The 26231-nt window shown below is 40.4% G+C and overlaps 1 protein-coding gene across 1 annotated transcript in view; it reads left to right on the top strand.

Moving 5' to 3' along the window:
- The first annotated feature begins 12831 nt into the window (after positions 1–12831).
- LOC132144650 (zinc transporter ZIP4-like) overlaps positions 12832–26231 on the top strand; it is a 23422-nt gene continuing 10022 nt past the window's right edge. Inside the window, 5 exon segments of the mRNA XM_059555203.1 lie at positions 12832–13049; positions 19186–19485; positions 19607–19796; positions 22612–22844; positions 23112–23283. Of these exon segments, the coding sequence (XP_059411186.1) occupies positions 12849–13049; positions 19186–19485; positions 19607–19796; positions 22612–22844; positions 23112–23283 (1096 nt within the window). The 5' untranslated portion in view covers positions 12832–12848.

Genomic DNA, 26231 nt, shown 5'->3' with positions numbered 1-26231 from the left:
TATTTTCATATATTATATAAGTAGTATATATATATATATATATATATATATATATATATATATATATATATATATATATATATATATATATAGTAGGCTAATAAATATATAATGTTTAAAACATATGACAAACTATTTGTTCTCCACCACATCACTAAAATGTAACTGTGTTAAGGAAGAAAAAATAAGTTATTTCCCAGCAGAAACATCATTCATGTTATATTGTGTTTCTATGGGAGTGTTGATACTGTGTGTGTGTTAAAGAGAGTGCTTTCTGCATTGAGGATATTCGGTAGTCTCAGACCTTCGTTTGGGTAAATCTTTACTGGACTGTCTGTACTCAATCCTTATCCATCTTCAAGAATCAGCTTAAAACACATCGCTTCCAAATTTATTTGACCCTCTAACTTTAACACTCACTATTCTTAAAAAAAAAAAAAGAATAATATTAAGCTTTCTCATCTTTTTGTTATGTTACCAGGTTATGTTACCAACACGTTGTCCTGGGACATTGATGATGGCACGGTGTCCAGTAATGTTCCTGTCACGTCTCCTGGTTTTACTGAGGTTAAAACCGGCCTCATCTACAAAAAGTAGCTCATGTCCCATGGCATCTGCTTCTAGTTCCATCACTCTCTGGACAAGACAAAACAAATGCAACACATCAGGCCCATGCACCGCACTACAGTATGCACTTCCACATTCAGAACCAATGACACTATATCTTACCTGCTCATAGCATAATACTGCGTATACAATACTGCGTATTTCGCGCAGTCTTATTGCATTATTGGCAATCACCATGTTCACTATCAGTGTTGGGGTAGTTACTCGAAAAATGTAATTAGTTACTAGTTACTAGTTACTTCTGTAAATTGTAATGAGATTACTTTACTAGTTACTGCATTTGAAAAGTAACTTCACTACTTATTACTTTACTTTCCTTTTTTCAGGGCCCTATAAAATCTGTTTGATGAATAATTGTATTCATCAAAAAACATGTCTAATTACAACTACAACTTAATTTATTAAATTTTTCTTAAAATAGCCTTATGAAATGTTTTTTCCCCTCAGAAAGTCTGTTGTGTATTAACATTTTTCTGGTTATCAAATGAAGGCATAAAACATTCATTTAGATTTTCTTTTAAAGATAAATTGCATTTCTTTTTTCTTCTTCTGAGAAATATATTTTCAATCCGAGTATGAACAATAAACAAACTATGCAGCATATAGTAAAAACAATTGCACAAATTGTCTTCAACAATACGGTGCAAAAACAGTGCAAATGATTCACAAACTACACACAGAATGAGTGAGAAATATTCAGAGTGCAACAGAAAAAAATAGTGCAACTATCTTTATGAACTGTATAATTATATAATGATTTACTTAGTATCAGTGTTTGGAATAACGCCGTTTAAAAGAACGGCGTTAGGTAACGACGTTATTTTTTCAGTAACGGGGTAATCTAACCAATTACTTTTCCCGTCGTTACAACGCCGTTAACATTACTGGACGTTAAATGCGGTGCGTTACTATGCATTGATTGAATAAACTGTATAATCCGAACGCAACCCTGGCTCAAACAGCGAGTGAGGAGGTGGGTTAATAACGAGATAAGCGATTATGATTGGCTAAGGCAGAGTCATGTGTTTCATGCTAGCCAATCAAAGCCAGTGTTTTTACACACATGCCAGCGTCGCCACACACACACACACACACACAAGCAAGCAACAGCTTCGCAGCAGAGATGGCGAGTCAGGAGCAATCCGATGATGAATTGGCATTTTCAAGGTGGAGATATAGGCACTACTTCAAATTCATTGTGGTCAATGGCATGAACGTACATGTCCAGGAGCGAAGACTTTGTCGACATCCGTTGTAAGCAACTCTAATTTAATGAAGCATCTCACAACGACACACACATCTACAAAGCTAGTGGCCAAAAACACTTTTCTTACAAAGATAATATTTCAAGTGCAGGATAAAACTCTTGCTGTCTGTTGACGTGCAATAAATATCAAAAGTTATGTACGAACACCTGTCTGTTCTACTCATTTCAACTGACTTGTTAAAACTGCTAAAAAAAAACACAAATTCTTTGACATATAGCAACTTTTTTTTTTCAACAGTAATGCAAATAGTTACTTTCCCTGGTAACGAGTTACTTTTATTATAGAGTAATTCAGTTACTAACTCAGTTACTTTTTGGAACAAGTAGCGAGTAACTATAACTAATTACTTTTTTAAAGTAACATTCCCAACAGTGCTTAGTATACATAATATACATAATATAAATGATCGATCCGTTGGCTGTAATCTGTGTCAGAATCGATTTTACCGGGACATCGCCTAGCGACCCAAGACATAAATTCCAATGCTTTATCAGATATGTACCACTGTTTCATTCTTGTTTTTGGTTTGTTTTATGTCAAAGTACTCTGTCGAGTGTTTTTTGTGCTTTTTCGGAGAGTTTTCTCCTGCAAATGTGTTATTGTGTGATTGTATTCATGCACTCACGACAGACTTTACTTTCACTTTGTTCCCTTTCATAGGTCACTTCGATGCTGCGGTGACGTCACCACGTATGGGAACACCTTCGGTGTGACGAATGTCTGAAGCCCTATACCATCCCGCCAATCTTATTGGCCAAATAGCGCGTGGCACCGCCCAGCATGCGTAAGCATATATATACCTGGTGCCGCGCGCCATTTACCTCAGATTTCATTCCTTCAGTACGAAGTGAATCTTCTGTGCCCTATTATCTCGCGTTCTCAGCGATCATCTACGAGCAGTATACTCCTCTCCGCGGACGCGATGCGTCAACGAAAGGTAGGAGCCGTATGATGGGTTATCACGAGGAGGCACTTATGAGAGGTTCGTAGCAGCCTCTCTACAGGTTCTCTCCTTGATAGCCTATGGCTACAGTAAAATATGCATACACTTCCCCTGTGCACTAACGCCAATAGGAAGTATCCGCGCTCTGGAGTGTATTTCTTAAGTCGCTTCGCGTCTAACCCCCACCGTTTCTCTTCTGCGGTCGCCGAGGCCCCGCACGAGGTGTTGGTTAGGGGCGATATGTGCGGCTTGACTATGAATACAGTGATGCACTGGAGTTCCATGTGCTCGCTCTCCCCCACTCGAGCGCGTTAATCAACAGTTTTGCTCTTCAAATGGTGGATTACGGCTCACACAGCCGCCGCATTTTTGCTAGCGGCTTGGCCCGATGTTATCTTGTTGGATTGAATCCTGCCGTGGATACGCTTCAGGATTATATACAACGAAACGCAGCGAGTTTGACGCACACGCTTTTCTTCATGTTAATATGCCAGGGACTATGCCCTTCACTGAGAGTGCTGTTAGACTGCTAATGCACATCTACCCTCTCACTGCAGTCCCCATACTCTAACTTTGACTGTCTCGCAGCAAGGGCACCTCGAGCGTCATTGAACTGAGCTATCATTCGCGCGCCCCCTCAGACACACTGCACAATCCAGTCTTCAGAGTTTGAGGGACGGCGCGGAGGCTGGCAAAGATGGCCAGCGTATGACGGTTCACACAGCCGCCGCGTTCTCGCTAGCGGCGTGGCCCGATGTTTATCTTGTTGGATTAAATCCTGCCGTGGATACGCTTCAGGATTATACACAACGAAACGCAGCGAATGTGACGCATGCGTTTTTCCTTCATGTTTGCTTAGGACTGTGCCCGCCTCCAGAGAGCGCTGTTGGACTGCTAATGCACATCTAAGCCTCTCACTGCAGTTTCCACACTCTAACATTTGACTGTCTCGCAGCAAAGGCTCCTCGAGCGTCATTTAACTGAGCTATCATTCGCGCGCCCCCTCAGACACTCTGCACAATCCAGTCTTCAGAGTTTGAGGGACGGCGCGGAGGCTGGCAAAGATGGCCAGCGTATGACGGTTCACACACCCGCCGCGTTCTCGCTAGCGGCGTGGCCCGATCTTTATCTTGTTGGATTAAATCCTGCCGTGGATACGCTTCAGGATTATACACAACGAAACGCAGCGAGTTTGATGCATGCGTTTCCTTCATGTTCTCTAACATTGACTGTCTCGCAGCAAAGGCACCTCGAGCGTCATTGAACGGAGCTATCATTCGCGCGCCCCCTCAGACACTCTGCACAATCCAGCCTTCAGAGTTTGAGGGACGGCGCGGAGGCTGGCAAAGATGGCCAGTGTATGACGGCTCGCACAGCTGCCGCGTTCTCGCTAGCAGCGTGGCCCAATGTTTATCTTGTTGGATTAAATCCTGCTGTGGATACGCTTCAGGATTATACACAACGAAACTCAGCAAGTTTGATGCATGCGTTTTCCTTCATGTTCTCTAACATTGACTGTCTCGCAGCAAAGGCACCTCGAGCATCATTGAACTGAGCTCTCATTCGCGCGCCCCCTCAGACACTCTGCACAATCCAGCCTTCAGAGTTTGAGGGACGGCGCGGAGGCTGGCAAAGATGGCCAGTGTATGACGGCTCACACAGCTGCCGTGTTCTCGCTAGCAGCGTGGCCCAATGTTTATCTTGTTGGATTAAATCCTGCCGTGGATACGCTTCAGGATTATACACAACGAAACGCAGCGAGTTTGACGCATGCGTTTTCCTTAATGCTTGCCAGGGACTGTGCCCTCCACCAGAGAGTGCTGTTGGATTGCTATGCACATCTAACCCTCTCACTGCAGTCCCCACATTCTACATTGTTTGCCTCGCAGCAAACGGTGCTTCGAACAGCATTGGATTGAGCTGTAATGCCAAACGTTCCCTCAGACACTCTGCGCAATCCAGCTTTCAGAATTCGAGGGGCGATTCAAGGGTCCTGCACAGACGACCCATTTATGACGGCTCGCACAGCCGCCGTTTTTCGCTAGCGGCAAAGCCCGATGTTCAATCTGTTGGCCTTAATCCTGCCGTGGACACGTTTCAGGATTATACACAACGAGACACAACGGCTCTTATACATACACTTGCCCTGTGCACGAACGCCACGAGCTTTTCGTGCCCGGATATTTTAACATGTATGACAGCGTTGCAGGAAGCGGAAATTTTGAGACCGCTAGTATGGTCTCGGCCGTGTGTGAACGCTTGCCCGACATTTCTCTATGGGTGTTACGCACGATTTGTCATGGATACACCATTCAGTTTCAATAAGGCCCGCCTCCTTTCCGCAGAATTCTTTCCACAGTGGCGAAGCCAATGGAAATAGCGGTGCTGCGACAGGAGATGTCAACTCTGCTGAGCAAAGGGGCTATAGAGGAAGTACACCCCTCTCAGATGGAGGCGGGGTTTTTTACAGCCGTCATTTTGTGGTAAAAAAAAAAAAAAAAAGACCACTGACGGATTACGACCCATTCTGGATGTACACCATCTGAATCTTGCACTCAGGAAGTTCCTCAGATTCGCTTTAGAGAGCAAAGCGTATCAGTATTTCTCAAAGTGAATGGATGGATCTCTGGCCCCGTTGCATAGGCGATTAGCTGGTGTTTAGCGCAATCGCAGACTCAAGCACACTCTCATGGGGATCTTGTGCTGAATCATTTAACAGCCTGGGCTTACGTATGGAATGTTTCACCCCGTTGTCTCCGCATCGGATGATTCCGGTGACACGGCGATGTGTGATGTCGCTAAAAATATGTATGTCAACCGAATTCTCCTGACTGAATTCTCCTGACCGGAGTCCGGCTGGGGATTTGCGCTTCCCGAGAGACTGTCACGACGGATGCGTCTTTGACCGACTGGGGAGCTGTTTGTCAAGGCAGTTGGCACATAAACAGGTTGAAATTACTGGCTGTTTTTCTGGCTCTCCAGTATTTCTCGAATCTGCTGATCGGCCATCATGTGCTGCTCAGATCAGACAACACAGCGGTTGTGTCATACCTGAATCATCAGAGAGGATTATTCTCTCGCCCCCTGTGCAGGCTGGCGAAACATGTTCTTTGTTTTCAGAACTAAATTCTATCGATCCGAGCTCTTCATGTCCCCGGACGTTGGACTTTGGAGCGAATTTGCTATCCAGGCAGACTCTGGAGCAAGCGGAGTGGGGATTGCACCCCCAAACGGTGAGTCTCCTATGGCAGATTTTCGGGGAAGCGAAGTGGAATTGTTTGCGTCAAACACGACTGCGCATTACCCGCTTTGGTTCTCCCTATGCCCTCCAGCACCCCTGGGCTTGGATGCATTAGCCCACAACTGGCCCAGGACCAGTTTGTATGCGTTTTCCCCCAATCTGTCTGATTTCGGCGGTATTATGCAGAATACGGGTGGACAGGGTGGAACAGCTGCTGCTGGTGGCTCCGCGGTGGCACACACACAGCCGTGGTTTGTTGATCTGATCAATCTGTTAGCGGGCTCTCCATGGGAGATTCCCCTCAGACAGGATTTATTATCACAAGCACAGGGACTGATTTGGCACCCGAGGCCAGATCTATGGAATCTGTGGGCGTGGCCTCTGAGCGGAGTGAGTTCATATGTCCCGGTCTTTCTGCTGAAACTACCGAGACTATACTGAATTCTAGAGCAGCTTCTACGAGACGCTTATATGCTTTCAAGTGGAGACTGTTTACGGCCTGGTGTGAAACTCATAATATGGATCCAGTTTACTGCCCAGTGGCGTCAGTACTGGAGTTCCTTCAGGAACGTTTTTCGGATGGAGTGACACCAGCTACCCTAAGGTTTACGTGGCAGCCATTCAGCTTACCACGAATATATAAATGGTGCCTCAGTGGGCCGTCATCCACTGTTTCTCGTTCATACAGGGTGCGCGACGGCTGAGGCCTTTCTGCCCCGTGCGGGTCCCTTCATGGGTTTTTCCATTGTGTTGCATGGTTTATCAGGGCATCTGTTTGAGCCCTTGGAATTGTTCTGGATAAATCCTGACTTTTATAGCACAGACTCTGTGGAAGTGTTGTTGCGACCAAGGCCTAATTATGTCCCTAGGTGGTCCTGGAGGCTTTTTCTCCTGCTGCGGCGGAGTCTGGGGATCTAAGTCTTTGCCCTGTGAGAGCGTTAAAGACTTATGTGGATCGTACTGCCCCATGGCGTGAGTCTGACCAGCTGTTTGTCTGTTTTGGACATAAGAATAAGGCCATGCAGTTACGAAACAGCGCATGTCCCATTGGCTGGTGCAGGCTATTTCCTTGGCCTATGAGGCGCGCGGGCTCGCTTCGTCCTTAGGAGTAAAAGGTCATTCCACGAGAGCAGTGGCTTCTTCTCAAGCCTTTCTCAGTGGATCTTCTATGGATGATATCTGTGCTGCGGCAGGCTGGTCCTCACCGAGCACTTTTATCAGGTCTTACAGTCTGGATGTGAGGATGGCTCCTGGCTCCCGTGTTCTCTCCGCTTGACCAGATGCTTCCTTGGATCCAAGCTATCAGGTACGTCAGGCGTGATGGTATAGCATTCCCATACGTGGTGACGTCACCGCAGCATCGAAGTGACCTATGAAAGGGAACATCTCGTTTACGTATGTAACCTTGGTTCCCTGAATAGGGAACGAGATGCTGCGGTTCTGGCTGTGCCGTACCTTGATAGCTTTCTTCTTCGTCATGAAATCTGAGGTAAATGGCGCGCGGCACCAGGTATATATATGCTTACGCATGCTGGGCGGTGCCACGCGCTATTTGGCCAATAAGATTGGCGGGATGGTATAGGGCTTCAGACATTCGTCACACCGAAGGTGTTCCCATACGTGGTGACGTCACCGCAGCATCTCGTTCCCTATTCAGGGAACCAAGGTTACATACGTAACCGAGATGTTTTCGTTCATTTTCCAAAGCAATATGTTAAGTAGTAGTTCAAAGGACTACTTATTGGTTTAATATGGGACAGTTTGAACCAATCTGGGCACGGGGGTGGGACTAAGCGTCTACAATCATTTCTGTTTGGCTCAGAGGAATGAAAGCATTGGTTTCTTCTGACGAATCAATGTTGTCCAAATGCGATGACGTAATCACGTACACTACGGCGCCTCTGAATATCCATAATGAGATAAATAGGATATCTCCGAAACGTTTATATCACTTTTTAAAGCATTCAGATTGGATTAGCGATTCAAAAGTTATTAAACATTAAAGAATAACAGTTATTTTTAGCTGATCAATCGTTATCGGGAAACCCGGCCCAGAACTTTACACACAGGCAAACACGCCATGTGTAACGCAGGAAAGCGCATTCCTATAGTCTAGTAAAGTAGTGTAGTTACCAATATTATTAGTGTAATGCGTTACTTTACTTCGTTACCCAAAAAAGTAATATAGTTACTGTAATCCGTTACTTTGTAACTCATTACCCCGAACACTGTTCACTATATGGGTCTCTTGCTCTGGAGTGAACATTCTTCCTCTGCCCCCAACATCTGGACGTCTAGCAATTCTGTAAAGTAACAATTTCAGTATTTTTGCATGTATGGTACTGTTGTGTTTCTCATTAGAGTATGGCAGTGCTACAAAGTACTTACCGATTCTCATTTCGAAATTGTAGCTCTGATGTCATCAGTTATTCTATTTCTTACCCTTCCTCTTTCCCCTCCTCGTCCTCTTCTTGTTCCTCCTTGTCCTCTTCCTCTAACTTCCTCTAACCCTCTCGCTTCTTTACCTCCACGTCCTCTTCCTCCAACTTCTTCACCTCCACATCCTCTCCCTCGGCCTCCTCTGATTCTCATTCTTCGCACTCTTACTGCTCCTTCCATTGTACTCCACACAGACAGCTCACCTGTGGCTTATTTATAGCGCTTAGGCTGATTGCAAAGTGAACTAATTATCTAAAACAGTTTTCACATGTTAAAAAGTGTGCCAGACAGTTGGCAAAATATAATAAGCAATAAGCAAAGCAGTGTTTGTGCTTTTAGTTTTGCAAACTCAGTGAGTGGTTTTGCTATACGTATTAATAGTTTTAGAAATTGTGCTACAAGAATCACGATTAGCGCTTAAGCATTCAGAAAAAACTGTAATAAATACAGTTAGAATGTCCTTATAATTTAAGCCATGAAAAAAAAGTTTTTACGTTTTTATATTCATTGCACATTAAGCAATTCTTGAGTATCAGCACATGTGCGCGAGCACAAATGTGCTATTAATTGTATAGCTACAACAGTGCATAGTAACACGGTGTTTTGTTCCTTGAATTCATCAGATTTTCAACGAATCAAGTGAGCCAGTGATTCAACAGTCCATCAAATGGACTCTCTTGTTTCCATTCTAATAGAATCAGCCGTTTTGAACGAAAAGTTTGATTTGAACGATTCAATAAATACTTAAACCATGGTTTTGCTGTCACCTACTGGCGGTTTTATTGTCATCATTATTTATCCATGACAGGCCTACACCAGACAAAGTGCCAGCATTAGCCTACTACCAGCACAAAAAAAAAACACATTTAGTTAAATATTTACTAAAATTCATCAATTTCAGGCCCCAGAAGAAAAAAAGCTTATAAATAACAGTTCATTTAATAAGGCAAATTTTTCAATAAAAACCTTTTAAGAATTATGATTTTGTAATTTGTAATCATTATGTGAAATTAGCTACAGGACCAACTCCCCGCCCCCCGAAAAAGAAACTGAGTTAAGGAAAGTGAGTCATTCGCTACGTGAGGTGAGTGTGTATACTGATGCACCGCCGGTCTATCAGTGGTAAACTCAGTGGCTACTGGAAATTGTATGGTGAATTCCAATGACAAGTCGGTAACCTTATTTTAGAACCGGACCGCACGCCATCCTAGACGGGACCGCCTTGTGGCCAGAAATCAGGCATCCTCTGTTTGCGTATCCTGTGCGCTTTTGTCATTGGCGGAGCAGTCGGTCAATCCCACCTTTCCAGAAAATAAAACTTGTGATTGGCCTGTACGTCAGCAGACAGCAAAGCATTGGCCAAGAGCAGAAGGCCCTCCCTCCAGGCTTTTTTTTTAAGTTGCGAGGTTTGCGAAGCTTCATTTTCGCTCAGTCTGAGTTTCAGAGCAGAGCTGCGTGACAACGCTGCCACAAATCACGTGAGTCACAAGCTCGCAACTGTGTGGGCGTACCCCCTCAAAGTGGGTGTTGTAAACTCGGCTCTGAAAAAATTGTCTGCAATAGGAGTGCAAATGTAATGTAATAAGTTTCGCCCTTTCGAACCTCAGTTTTCAGAGTTTCTAAACTTTTTTTCACCTATTCGCACAACAGTTTTCAGATCACTATTTACAAGGTTTCAAACTGTTACGTCTTGAGACATATAGTGTGTGTGTCTTGCTTTGCTGGTCCCCTCGTTCTCTCTCTTTCACAGGATTGGATCCTACCAAAGTGATCTCCAGATCTGATTGGTGCAAATGGGACCAAGGAGCAGCAATAAAAGGATCTGCTGTGCCTGAGGAGGGAGCTGTGCTCATCTTGTGATTTCCTGTTGTTCCATTGTACATGTGCTATTGTGTGTTTGCTATCGAGTGTTTGGAGTGGGTCTATGAGACGCAGGTTTTGTTTTAGAAGTGGTGTGTAGCAAGCAAAGTGTCTGGTTTGTACAGCTGTGTGAGTTATTAGATGACTTTTATAAAAAACGTTTGAAAGACAAAAGTTGTGTCATTTAAAAGTCTCTTCTCTTTCTAAAGCCACAGAGTTCACTGAGTTTTATCTGACACAAAAGACCATTCCACCCTTTGAGAGTCCTTAGGAGTATGTCTTTTTGGATGGGGTTTTGAAAGAAGAAAATACCCATGTTTTCTCTAATGAAACCCATCCAAAGAAAAAACAAGTCTGTCCACAACAACAGTGGTAAAAAGTCTGTTCGTTTCTATTGGCTTGTGCTAAATCATCTTCTAGCTAACTGTGAGGTCTGGAACAAGAGAAATCCGTTTGCTTAATCCAGATGTGTTGATGTTGCATCTGTAGACTGTCGTAGATTCTCTCAAATCGTAATGCTCTCTACAGGCCTTTTGTTGTCAGTGGAACTCATTAAGGAAATCAAAACCTACAGTAGGCAGATCACCATATTGAGGGACATGGGAGCAGGCCAGTCTCTCATAGTGTATAGTCTTACCATTTACAACCGAGACATGTATATGGGCTAAAGTTCTTGTTCATGGTGTTGGACTTGTGAATTTTGAGATTCCATTGCATAATATCTTCATGAAATCTAGACTGGTTACAGGACAAGTGAAAAGTGATGTATGCTCCAAACTTCCTGTTGATGGTGTTGACCTTACCCTAGGTAATGTTTTGGCTGGGCATAAGGTGTATTCCCAAAAGCCGTAAGCAAATCCTGGGTGATGTGTAGATGTGCTACTGTGTCAACCCCTTAAAACCTGTAATTTGAAGTTAAGTGGTTTAACTTTGTCAAAGCGTGGTTTGACATTTATGGGTGGGGGTGTTACGTCTTGAGACATATAGTGTGTGTGTCTTGCTTTGCTGGTCCCCTCGTTCTCTCTCTTTCACAGGATTGGATCCTACCAAAGTGATCTCCAGATCTGATTGGTGCAAATGGGACCAAGGAGCAGCAATAAAAGGATCTGCTGTGCCTGAGGAGGGAGCTCTGCTCATCTTGTGATTTCCTGTTGTTCCATTGTACATGTGCTATTGTGTGTTTGCTATCGAGTGTTGATGCTCTTAGCTTGCCTGGTGATCTGCCTATTGTGTGCAGTGTGGATTTTGAGGTGATAAGGTGTTGTCAATCTCATTTTCCATTTTGTATATTTTGTAAAGTTTTGTAAATACTCTTTTCTACACTTTGAAGCTGTAGGGGGTGAGTGCCATTTTCTTTTGCAAATATTGTTTTCTCCTGTTTTTCATTAGATGGGGAGTTAGGGTAGCATATTGTATTTTTATTTAGTTTTTCTTTTGTTAGGAAATTTAGTATTTTCTGTTAGGAGCTTACTTGGTGTTTGTTTGTTGTTTTGACCTTTGCCCACCCCTAAAGTTGTGCTTTTACTCTGTGGTTCTGTAAATAAATGTACAAAGGATCTTTGATTGTTTTCAGTTTATGTTGCGGCCTTACCCTAGACAGGGTCGTAACAAAACCTAGAAAACAAACTAAAACAGTGTGAGAACACTGACAAATTTGAAACTCTGAAAAATTCTTTGCGCAACATCATAAATTTTTTTTTTTTGCAGTTCTGAAGAAGGAAATCTCAAAAACAATGTTTGCAGAGATATTATTTTTTTTTCACATTTTGCAAGCTTGCAAATCTTATTTTTCAATCTTGCAAACTTTTTTTTTTGTAAGATTTTGAGTTTTCGAACACTTAGTTTCAACCTTTCAGAACTTTATTTTCAGTTTTGAATCATGGCAGGATTTTAATCCCATAAATCCTGTGTCATCCCAAATAACTGTCAGATATTTTCACAACCTACAGAGGGCGACCTATACATATTGAACAAAATCTAGATGAGGACGTCATGTCATGCATAGATATTAAAAAAAAAAACATCAAATTTGAAAGTATTTTTAATTTTATATAAAAAAAATTAGGCTACATTTAGATCAATATCTCAATTAGAACAATTATTAAAATGTTAAAATAAACATATTTGCTTTAAATTTAAAAACACTCTCCCACTTTTGCAAATGATCTGTTAACTTAAAGGTGACAAACTGCTCAAAAAATGTTCCAGTAACTCGAAGCCCTCTGTGCAGATGAGAGGAGTTTTTTTTTTTTGACCAATCAGCGTTCAGTGTGGAGCATTATTACTTGAACAGGTACACGATCACTTGTGTTTTTTTTTTGACCAATCAGCGTTCAGTGTGGAGCATTATTACTTGAACAGGTACACGATCACTTGTGTGAGGAACTCTGAAGCTGCTGTGTGGAAGGTGTGCGTGCGTGTTTGTTTGTGAGGGCAGTCCTTCACCGCGGCAAAACTGACACCACACACCATGGAGAATAGAGGGGTTTTATTGTTCTGTGTGACCTGCCTCATTCTGGTTACAGGCGCGCGTGGCGATAAAAAGGACATTTACGCAAAAATTGTGGATTTCGTGACTCCAGGTGAAGAGTCCCTCACGGAGGATGCGCTTCTCTCGGTGTTTGGACTGCTGGAGAACCGCGTGCAGTGCTCAGGTGTGTCGTGTGGAAAGGTAGGACGGATTTAACGAACTTCAAGACCAGAGCCCGGTTGCATAAAATACCTTAAGTGTAATGCACGTCCTGATTTTGCTGAGTTTGATGTGTTCCTAGGTCAACATATTTTGTTGACCCTGGAACGACATTTCATTTCAAAAATGTTGTCTTGACCATATCCCTATTCCTAAACCTAACCTCAACCATGAATATTCCCTAAAATCAGGAAATGATAGATGAATGACACTGATGCACCAAACACTGATTGTAGGCATAAACTTAACAATAACTATAAACTGGTTCTTCAAGTCTGATGGGTTAATCACAATGCTCCAGGGTCAGTAAAGACGTAGACCCAGGAACGTCGTACTTGGTAAAATCAGGTCCTGTAAGTGTAATGGGCTAGGTAGGTGCACAAGATGGCGCTGGTCAGCTTCAGCGACGCGAGTGTGTGCAGACTTACTTCCGGTCTTGCAACGCTCGCATTTACTGTAAGGGAAACTTACATACGAAACTTGGCTAGATGTATATAATTAATGATTTTCAAATTTAACAGCGGGTAGTGGTATATCAAAAACACGGGGAAACATCCTCCCTACATTTTTGCGTACCTCTGTGTGGAAATTCATCAAGATACAACATGGAAATTGTTTTATTCTTCTGTTGATTATGCGGGTCAGCGTCAGGTTTATCAGTCCACAGCGATTCCTTCTTTCAAATACAAACCACTCAAATATGCAATACTTTACATTTTATAAGAGCTGGTTTTGTTCTGACTGTTATGTAAGATAAATGTTTCTGACTGTCAAACGAGATGCACAGAGATTTCTGATAAAGCATGTTTTATTAACTTTATTTGATAACATAATTTATAACTGTAACTGTACAATTAAACGCAATGTAATTATGGTTGGTTTGCATTAATTTAAAAAATCGCTGTTTGCATTCATGTGTGTTTTTATCAATGTTTATTTTTGTGGAAGATCTGTAGCATAAATAATTATCTGTCTATGAGCAGCCATGTATATTGTTATTCTTTTGCATTAATTATCAGATAAAACAGGAATTAAAATTAATCATGTATTCGTTTACTGTGTAAAATAAAATGTTGTGAAAATAATGATGAAACAAACTGATGTATGTGCAGAGTTGAGAAACGGGTACTTATGAAGATAAATCGCAGCCCACGTCTCACGAGGTAAATATTTCATGAAAAAAAAATCTATGTAATACAATAATTTTTGAGAAATAAGTAATTTGTACATTTAAATAATTGGAAAGATAAAAATACGTTATGTAGCTGTGTAGGGCTGTAGCTATCGAATATTTTAGTAATCGAGTATTCTACCAAGAAATCCGTAGATTAATCGAGTAATCGGATAAAATGTTTTTTCTTAAATATTAATTATGCAATATAATTAAGACTCCTGGGTCTCTTAAAATGAACAACTAAGTTTCATTTTTTAGAAAAAAAATATTTTTATTTTTTAAATGCATAATGCAATGCATACATCAAAAATAAACATTTAATTATTACCCATTGTTTCTCTGTCTGTACTTGTACTGTGAACAATGACAATAAAGTTGACAGATGAATTAAATGCATTTAAGTGCCATTCAGTTGGGGTTTTAAATAAAGCATTTTCTGAGATGCACATTAAACATTAAACACATAAAACATTAATTTATCTTTTTATTATTGAAAATAAACGTAACTTTTTGGCAAACAAAGGTGATTTATTATTAAAAATAAACCATGGAAGAAATGTGTGATTAAACCTTAAAAAAAAAAGTTTGATTTTATTGATTTTTTTGTAGTAGGCTATGTACATTCTGCTGAACAATAGTCTTTAACCAGACTTTTATTTTGACGGGTTGATGTCCCTTTACAGTTCTGTGTATGTGATGTGATGCTAGTTTTACTCAAATCAAACGGTCAAGCGTCACGCGCGGGACTTGGGCGCTAAACATCCTGATCGGTTGAGTTCACACAGCATTGGTTGAGTTCAACCCCCATTTATTCGGATCATTTTCAAAATATTACTGTTATTCTGTCATGAAATATTATTATAAAAGTATTTCAGGCGAGAATGTAGTTGTATAAAACTCAAATCTGTGGTTTATTTATGAAGACAGCGCCTATTTAAAAATGTGTTTCTCCGATCTCTGTGACATGAGCTCCATGCGATCAGCGGGAGCTCAGTCCTCATGTATCCGCCGAGAAGCAGCCTCACCTCGGCTAGACATTCTGATATGTGCCGCTGGCTCTGATATCTCTTTAGTGGTTAAACTTAAAATATAATTAGTCTTTGGTAAATCTAACAGGTTATCTTTGGTCTGTATTCAATTTATCTATATGTTAAAATGAAAATAAAAAAGGCAAATTTATATAATATTTTGTTTCATTGTAATGGCTGTATAGATACACATTTCTGCAGCTGTTATTATGTTTAAATGAAATCGAAAGGAGGCAGTGGTATTTGATATGCTATTTCGTTTTATTGTAAATATACAGAGAGGAAAATTGCAGTAGCCATGGTCAGCTGATTGATGTTATCAAGTACGCTGCTGTTTGCAGATTTACCGGACTTGCGTACTGCGCAGACTCACACTGAGCTTGATGTAGATGTCACGTGAGCAACCTGTCTGACAATTGTATGTCTTCTAATAGTTGTGCCAATAGAAATCTGAATCATCCACCGAATCTTGCAGACGTTGTTGAATGATTTTGCCCCATTTCTTTTATGCACTCTTTATGGGCTTCTCTCTTGACTTCATGCCTGCACGTCCTGACGATAGCCTCATAGACCGTAAAATATTGCGAGCTTCTCCTCCTGTCCATATGGTAATTTCTCTACTGTGCGACAGAGAGTCGCAGGTTATGACGTAATCATTAGCCTTTTTTACAAAATCTGCTTCTACGGGGCCACAACGTAAGATACAAGGGAATGGGGCCTTTTATACATTTTCTTGTTTCTTTAGAAATAATGAATGGACAAATGGAGTCTTTAAACACCTCATATGTAAAGTTATTCACTGTCAAAGTTACACCCAGATGAATGGGAGTCAATGGAATGCTAACAGCAGGTGGGGGTCTGCTAGCCAATGGCGGCACCCAGGGGTTGCTTCAATAAAATATGAAACCCTGCCCCCCTGGGCAGAACCTCCAAAATGGGGTGGAGTCTCCTTTTGCAAAGACTTTCACCATTGGCTGTGGCTTTAGCCAATTGTTACTGATTTACATTTCAAAATTCAAAATAAAACTTTATAAATTAAACATTGTTCTAGTTCATCTAAAATGAAATATGCTATATAAATAAATATTCTCCATGAGAGCAGAGCCCAAAGCTTGTGACCAGTGGTGTTTGGACCCAAGTCTGAACCTCTGATTCATGATGTTAACGGGAATCACTCAGGAGCCGTCCCAGCGGAGGGGAAAGATTTTACTCTATCGTTTTATTCCAAGCAACGGGACACGACATTCGCAGGCTAGGAGGGGGAAGTGATGCTGGGTGTAACTAAAAAGGTGCCATTGTCCGGTGAGTCACATATCGCATAATCTTATTAAATGTTTATCTCCTGAACTGCAACTTTCAGCCCCAATTCACTGGTCAAGGTAAGGTGTGGGGTAGGTTTAGGGGTTAGCATTTTTTGTTGCATAGTTTAGGAAACACTTTAACTGACACAACCAATAAAAACTTCAGAATTAGCTGTGGGGTGGAGTTTGCACTGAAGTGGATTGGGAGGGGAAATTGTGCATGCGTGTCATGAGCCTGTCTCTCAGTGGGAGGAAGCCACGCCCTATTTTGGAGCTCCCAGCCCGTTTTGGAGTTCATGCCCCTATTTGGAGATCTAAGCTTCAGTCCGTAACTTTTGACGCTCTAGCGGTTAATAAACAGAACTGCTTGCATCTTGTGGAAGAATATTGTAGCCGGAGCTATTTCTCTCTGTATTTATGTCTATGAAGAATCACAAAGGTACTGGGTTACTCCGCCGTGGTACCCACCCGAAGCAATCTAAAATAGAATATAAACACTTATTATAGATGTACCCTAGTGATTCAGGACAGGCTAAAAACACGGTTTGGAAAATGGATTCATGGAGTACTCGCTTATTATATACATTTTGTAAATTTTGAACACAAAAAAAGTTACGGACCGCAGCTCTGATTGGTTGTTTCTTACCGAGGACCACTGGGAGGAGCCAGAGGAGCTTTGAAGTCTGATTGGTTAATCACAATGTTGTTCCAGCGTCAACAAAGATGTTGATCCAGGAGCGTTGTACTTGGTAAAATCAAGTTCTGCAAGTGTAATTTTCCCTTAAGATCACACGTAAGGGCGTTGCATAAAATATTCCTTAAGTGTTACTTAAGGGTTTCTGTAGTTGAAAAGTCATAAACCCTTAGAATTACTCATAAGTATCCCTTAAAACCCATTAAGTTTTGCAAAGCCCCTAACTCTCATATTTGTAAGGATACAAGACATGATCATCCGCTTTATACTTTAAACGAGTTTTAATTTACTCATTTAATCCCATATAAACATTCATCAAATTAAATGCAGCACATAATTAGCTCAAACGTGAGTGCGTCACACTCAAGAGCAAATGTATAGTACATATTTTATTCCTGTATTTTCCTACATCTTACCTGGAGATAACTTGGAAAAACACACACAAACCATATGTTGTTGCAATCGTGAGTTTATTGCATTTTCGTTTCTGCTTTTTATTTAGCTTGTAAGAGGCTACTTCTGTGAATGCTGTTTGGACTTTCAGCACGAGCGCTTCGCATGGAGTATGAAAGAAACATTCACTGTATGAGAGTTTAGCGTTTTAATGATCAGACCGTTTTGGATATGAATAAAACGCCATGCTTGTACTATCTTGTCTCTTTGCATTTAAATATATATTTAATCACACTAGTACCTGAAAACATCTACGTAGACAAAAATGATGAAAGCTTTATTTGTTCAAAAATGAATAAAAGTCTAATGTGTTTGAACTGATACAAGTGTGATCTGATTTTCCAGATTTCTCAATTCTCAATTTATTTTTCAAGTTTTCGTCTCGTCTGGTCTTTCTTTCATATTTGGTTTAGGGCTGTCACTTTTGTGAAAAAATCATTTTCGATTTTTAACACAAGTGTTCCTTGAATCGATTGTAAAATCGATTTCAATGTCTAAAAAAAAGACGTTTACTTTTTCAACGTCAAAGAACAGACGAATGTAAAGAGAGTGCTGGAAACGCACAAGTCAGCAATATTTTCTTATTTATTGGCATGAAGTTTCGTGCAGAATAACAAACAGCAACAGGAGTGCAACATTCTCGAAAAAATATATGTGCAGGGGGGGGGGGGGGGGGCTGGTTGTCATAACAAAAGGAAAACATCACTGCAGGCTTCAACCCGGTTGCATTAATGATTTAGGCAATTCAAAAATCTCCAAGATTATTTTAAATATTTTATGTAAAAAAAAATGAAACTTTAAATGGACTTGAGAACAGGCCGTGTGTGTGTGTGTGTGTGTGTGTGTGTGTGTGTGTGTGTGTGTGTGTGTGTGTGTTTTTAATTAAACGTAACCGAAACTTAGGCTAGGCGGCACTAGGCAGGCATAATGAAATGTGCAAAAAGACTAGGGCCATTACAAATTTTTTGGACCGGAAAACAAGTCAATCAACATTTTCTGGGTCCAGAGCAGAGCGTTTTTTTTATTCACTGTATGTCCAGCTGTTGAGAAGACGCGCTCCGACCGCACTGTGACTGATGTCCCAGGGACACTCAGGTACAGCTGTGCAAGGTGGGGGGTTTTCTGCCAATTTTCCACCACAAAAGCCGGTCGCTGTTAGCTTGCAATGGTCCTTTTCATAACTCAGAATCTCCTGTAACTAGATGCGCGAATGAGGCAAATTCGCGTCTACCGCGCCGCGAGACCTCCAGACGCGCGTAAACGCGTCTTTACATTGACTTAACATTGAAATCATTCGCGCCAGACGCTCTATTCGCTCTGTTCTGTGTGAAAACTTACACCGCTATATGCATTAACAAAGCCAAATGAAACTGCAGAAACTTTAACTGCTAACGTTAATGTGTTCCAGTTTCAGATTCCATCATTACACACAAATTTTGAAATCACTCTCTTTTTCTCCTGTATAAAGTGCCTGTCTGTTGAACATCTGCACCAGTTGTTGGGTAACTACAGCAGCTTACAGGGGCTACAGATGGAGGATTTCTTCACAGTGGCCCCTGGATGCTGTCTGTTCCTGAGCTCTCCAGTGGAGACCTGCGGGGCCATACGGCAGGGCCGCTGGGGTAAGGAGACCCATCACTTCATCCAAATGATCTTAGGCCACGACAACACCACCAGCAGCCTTAATGAGATCAGTGCCACAGAATATCAGGGTTTGGAGCAGCTGTTTGATGAAATGGAAAAATACTATCAGCCGAACACAAATGAGGTCAGTAACTGCAATTTAGGATTAAACTGAGGGCTTATCATTTAGCACCATTCTATGTATAAGTAACATGGCTGTGATACATGTTAAGACCCATCTGTAATTTGTTTGTCCATATTTTCAGTCCTGCCTTTCACTAAAAGACATCCTGGAAGAGAGCGGTGATCATCACGTAGAGCTGGACGCTGTTTTTGCAAATATCCTCTATCATGCTTTGCTTGGAGACTGTATGAGATCACTTGTCCTTCCTGAGCAAGAGTACTTTCTGGATTACATCTTCAGACATTTTGCCTCTGATAATCTTACAATTCATGGTATGACTGTTTTGATAATCCTGAAGTTATTTAAGTAAAATGTGTTTCACGTTGTGGATGTTTTATTATTATTATTATTTTTTTTTTGGCTAAAACATTCAAGTAAAAATGTTTTAATGTGACAGAATCAATTGGAATAAATAGTCTAACCAAAAAAAAAGTTGACAATTTCTTTTTTAGACTTTTAGGTTCAGTGTTAGGCCATCCTTAAAAATATTTTGGTTTGCAGTAACAGGTCTTCACCCGTGCCTTCGGGCGCATCATTGCAAACCTCATTTTGATGCAGGCTATATAGACCACAAACAAATTTAAATCTTTGTCAAAAACATGTTTATTGCATGAACTTCAGGTGAGAAAAATGAGGTACTGTTTTACTTGCATCCACCGCTACGTATCAATGCAACCTACAAATGAGAGAATGTTTACTTTGCTTTCTTGGGTTGTCACTTATGTGAAAAAAATCCTGTTTGATTTGAGTGACGAGTGTTCATTGAATCGATTGTAAAATCGATTTTGCATGTCTAAAGTTTTATACGGCAAATAACACCAAATATAGGTAAATCCACGGACAACAGGCAGGAGGAATGTAAAGATTCAATATATTGGTAAAGACCAATATTTCTGATGATTTATTGGCGTGAAGTTACGTGCAAAATGACAAACAGGAGTGCAACATTTTCGAAAAACAATAAGCAGAGTGGACTGCCATAATGCAAAACATTTACTGCAGGCTTCAACATGGCTGTGTTTACGATTACATTTCAACAACAACAACAAAATCGCATAGGCGATTTTCTTAGGCTATCAAAACAAATATTTTTTCGAATATTAGTCGAATTTAAAATAAAAATCCACATTCAAATGCGCATATGAATTTTAGGTGTGCATTAAGGAAGCTGCCTTATGAGCCCCGGTACGTGTTCCATTCCATCTGGCCGCGCGCACAGCTGTGTCTACACAACTTTCAAAGGCGGACGAGCTCGACACGCAGTATCTGCTTTCTCATCTTTCATCTCGTGTACGCGCACGAGATGCGATGACAATATATGTGTCATTGCATTATAAGGTTATGTTAGCCTATCCAGTTGAAGCCACTTAAAAAAAAAAAAAAAAAATCAATCAATGTGGAGAAGATCTTGTTTACATCAAAACTGAAACCAAGACGTTCACACAGAACGCATATTTCGCGCATCTCATGTTTTTAAATGAAAAAATGTATCCTGTGGGACTGGTTTTCCGCCCTTTTTAGTTATTTCACAATGCATGCATACATGATGCTGTTTTTTTTTATAGTTTTTTAAGCAACTTAATTAATAATAATTGGTTCATAAACATTATTTTAAATATTATGTTTTTTTCACAGTCATGTATTCTAATGCTTTAAATAAACATGCAGTAATATTTTGCTCGATGCGCTATCTTGAGCCTCAGAAGAGAAGCAAAAAGCTTTTCTTCACCCTAACTGAAATTATGCATTTAAAATTAGAATAGGCCTACAATTCGAATTTTGATCATATTTAAGTAAAAAATTCGAATTTAGTTTTTTCAGCTATTTTGACAGCCCTAGGCGATTCAAGCCCGAAACTGTATGAGACTGAATATCGGCTGAATTCACATTTCTGTTGTAAAAAGAGAAACATTGTGCAGAAGTATTATTTGCTGTTATGCGTGTTTGTCTGAAGCTGCAGTTGCTGTGTGACGCCTGTTCAAAAAAAAAAAAAAAAAAAAACCTGGACGCGCTCCGAGAAAAGGTCGTTAAAATCATTTTCTTATTTTCGTTTTGGAAACTTGTGTTGGTTGATTCGTGCTTGATTCGTGCAATAGATTTTCGAACATAAAGTGACAGTCGACACGGTCACGGTTTTAGACTAGAGAGAAGGGATGTGAAAAGATCTGTGCACAGTTTTTCCAGAACTTTGTGCCAAGTTAAAGCGGTGTCGAGCTGTTTTAATGATTTTTTTTTAGATGTAGCCTATTATGGTGCCCGAACCCGTATGACTTTGAACAGTGACCGCGAACATTTAGTTTACTGCAGCCGCAGCCATCATTACCAAGCGCGAACCGTTGACTCTGACAGTGAGTGAGAGTCTGAGACGAAGCGAACGCACGGGACACAGTGTGACATCCGTGTAAACACAGATGACGTCAAGGGTTTTTTTTAATTAAAGAAGATAGCCTTCATTTGTATGTAGGCCAAGGCAATTTATATATTTACAATACTTACTTAAATATAATTAATAGTATTTTATTGCGTTTGTATTAGTTGTTTGAAGAGTAAAAAAATAATTGGTCGTTCTTTTACGTCGCAAATTTACAATCGGCAAGTCGGTCGGACTAAAAGCAAAAAAAAAAAAAAAAAAAAATTCAGTCGGTGCTAAATTGACAGGGTCGGTCGGGTTACGGCAAACAAGAATATTTTTAAGGATGGCCCTATTTTAGTATAATATGTATAATATTACAGTTTTATTAATAGTTTTTTTTTGTAGTTTTTTATATTTAATTTAAGTTCGTTTATTTATTTTAAGTAACTTGTTTTGTTTTGTTTTAGATCCTACTAATTTTTCAATTTAATCAATGGTAATAACCCTGCTTAGGCACCTTTTCAAATGATATTTCTTTAGATGAGTGTTTATAGTTAAAAAAATATATTTTCTTATTTAGTATTTTTGTCATGTTTTCCATTACAAATATCTAAACCATTTCATCATTTACATGAGATGGAAACTGACTTCAAGACAATCACAATAAAAAAAAATTTAATACTGAAAATGTGTGCACTGTTTTTAATGATGCCATTGTTATTCAGATTTTGAAGAGCTTCTGAAGGCACTAAACCTGGGTGGAGAGGAACACGACCATGATGATGCCCACACTGAGGATGAACCCCACCGCAGTGGACCGACCCCCAGACAAAGTCATCAGGACGATCACCATAGCAACAGCAGCTGGGACATGGCAAGATACAGCAATGTTTGTTTGGGGCATCATGAGAAATCGATTGATGAAGAGAACAATCATTGAGATGGGCAATAAATTATTTTGAGGCCTGTAACATGATATATTAACCTTAATAATTGATGTTTAGAAGTCTTGATGGATGTTGTGACATATGGTGCAACCTGAGACCATGCATTCTATCTGTTATGATAATCAGAGTGAAATTAATGGTCTAAAAAAAGCCTTTCATTTGACATCCGTGCAACTAATAATAGTGCACACTAATGCATGAATGCTTGCCAAAGACAGAAAGTAAAGCCAAATAATATTTTTTAATATATGGATGTCTAAGATTGTTTTTGGTTGTTTTGCCCGCAGATGTGTTTTAGCGCTGAAGACCTTCTAAGGATCTACCAGCTGAACTCTTCATCACTTACCAGAGATCAGTTCACACAGCTCAGTCCTGCTCTGATTCAGCAGATCTTCAGTGGAAGCTGTTCTGAGATCACTTTCACACACATGACCCCTGATTCTCTGAGCACCGCTGAGAGTGAGTGACCTCTTTTTACACCATCAGACCTTCATTCAACAATTAGTCTGAGTTGCATAGCATTAGCATAGCTAGACTTGTGAAGTCCAGAAACATAACTAATAAGCAGTAACAAACCAAAATGTGCAATCTGCAAATGTCTGTGCCATTCAACTGTTAGCTGGAATAAACACATATAACTTGAACCAGGGGCGATTCTAGGGTCAGAGCTTTAGGGGTGCTGAGCACCCAATGAGCCCCAATGCCTCCACCCACCCTCTTTTCACACGAAAACAAAAAATATGTCTATTGAAAAATAACTTTATAATTTTAACATTGATTCAACTAACTCCAAAAATTTTTCTTTTTTTGAGACCTTTTCAAAACAACAGCTTAATTGTGAGAGTTCACACAGACAGCCCCCTGTAACAAACACAAAACCTTCTTCACTCAGCTGGTTTTCCTGACCGTTAACTCCATGTGCCTCCTTTTGTATCAACAGTCATCAGATTGGTTACATTAGATTCAACTTTATTGTCATTGAACAAAGTAACAGGTACGACAACAAAATGTAATTCATCTTCTGTAAATTATTTACAAATGGCCATCTCTAACATATCTGGATGCACGCCTGTCTGAACTTTCATAAACCAATATGTCATCAATAAATAATAATAAAAAACAAGCTTCATATCAAGAGTCATTTTAAATGTCTTTATTATTATTATTCTTATTGGGCTTAGAAACTTTTTAAATGACAAATTCCTTTCACAAGAGAAGCTTGTGAGTTTGAAATAAATAAATAAAAAATAAAAGCAGGGGACCATTGACTTGATAAGTAATTTGATACAACAGCAGCGGGTTTGCATTATCTGTTACTTTAACTTAACTCTTTTCAGCAGAAAAAAAAACAAGACAGAGGTCATAATGGACTGTCCCTACTCTCTCACCTGAATGTCTTTTTTCTTTTAAAGAATTGTCGTATGTCCATTGCTCACTGCCAGGCCACAGACACACACACAGACAGACACACACACACACACACACACACAGAGAGAGAGAGAGAGAGAGAGAGAGAGAGAGAGTAATGCTAGGAGTTCAGGAGTTAAGCCTGGTTCAGGTTAAATCCTGTGTGTGATGAATGAATAAATACAGCAAAAGAAAAACATGAAACTTTATTTTATTGTCTAGTTTGATAGTCAGCCACAACTGAAAAATAACAGATATAAATCTAGGAATTAATAACAATTCTTTTAAAAAGCCACAGTGAGTGTTTTCAGTGATACGTCGTTTGTTTTCACTCAAAACGCCAGGGCTTCATGTTTCCATGACGACTGACGAGAAAAGACGCACGTGACGTCATGTTTACATGACTCCCGAGTATTAAATTAACGATAAACTTTAACAACAGAGACACACGTACGCACTACACAGGTACGCAGTTTATTTGTCGCGCTTCTGTTTTTGTTTCACGCTCTAGCAGTTAATAAACAGAACTGCATGCGTCTTGCGGAAGAACATTGTAACCGGCGTTACTTCTCTCCGTTTATGACTATGGACGAGTCACCCAGGTCCTGTGCTACTCCACAGCGGCGGGGACCCGCCGGACTAAAATAGTCCGAAAATAAACACTTATTATAGATGTACCATAGATTATAGATGTATAGAACCACCATGGTGATTCAGGATACTGACTCCAGTATTCACCGATATGGTTTCGGAACTTAGTTGCATCACAACCGATCACAACACTACATCACGGGTTCTCACTCTGTGTGTGTTTCGCGCTGGATGACGGTCGTGCTGAGCGGTGTAGGTACAGAGGAGAAGTAGAAGAAGAGAAGAGGATGACACCATTTGCTATGCGGGGATGTTTTCATTTTCCTCATTAACACCCACAAACTACGGAGTATGTTTTGGACATTATTTGACCGTGTAAAAGACGAACAAAACTTTTAGAATAACAACATTTCTCACTCCAAGTTTTAGGGGTGCTGAGCTCCTTTTTAGGGGTGATTCAGCACCCCTAAAAAGGGGCTAGCCTCGCCCATGACTTGAACTACAGTAATTAGCACAAAAAAAAAGGTTTCTTAAGTCCGTTTCTCTGTTATGGTAGTGGTTGACCTGATGGCAAACGTTATAAACTGCAGTATGTCTTTTTTAATTGTGTTAAACATTATGTAAAGCCGTTTTTAATTTGATGGGAGTGGCAAACATTAATACAGAGTAGTACTGGTGTTTGTGTTTAGGGGTGGCACGGTTTCCTGAAAAAATCCGAACCGCTAGGACAGCGGTTCAACTTAAATCTGACAGAGCATCTGTAATATGGTTAGCACGTAAAACAAACTGGGTTCAACTAATATATGTTTCTGTTGATGGATGCGCATTCTGGATTCCCAGACATTAATACAATAGCGATGAGGAAACAAACAACAACAAAAACTGGACAAACCATTCACTCTTTTTCAATGTGATTGCAGTAGCCTATGCTGGAATATGAGAGCAGTCATTTATTCCGGTGCTGATAGCGCGCGCACACAGATGAGACCTCAACAGCACACATTAATACGTATTTAAACTAAACTAATTTAAGCTCTGCCAGTTTAAACATTTAAGAGCCGATGGACGCGAGCTCGCGCGCGCAGTGAGAAAATTTGTGCATGCGCTCATCCGAAGTGCGCAAACCCGCGTCTCAGAACGCGCGCAAATATAAGCTCTCTCTGAAGTATTGTTTAAATGGACAAATTCACAATTTTTTTTTAAATGCCCGTCTTGGTAAGTATCCTACAGCAGACGTAGCCGGCTGAACGTAGGCCTGCTGTATCGGTGCATTCTCTTAAAGTGACAGTCTTTTATATTAATCGAACAGCAACAACAAAGAAATCACTCGCTGCTCTTGATTGAAAAGCTTTTATAACTTTTATAAAGAATAATCTTTAATTTATACAGTCCAATATGCAATGCTGTTT

Source organism: Carassius carassius, chromosome 8 (genome assembly GCF_963082965.1).
Source record: "Carassius carassius chromosome 8, fCarCar2.1, whole genome shotgun sequence".
NCBI classification, from domain to species: Eukaryota; Metazoa; Chordata; class Actinopteri; order Cypriniformes; family Cyprinidae; genus Carassius; species Carassius carassius.
This window is presented reverse-complemented; position numbering and strand designations above follow the sequence as displayed.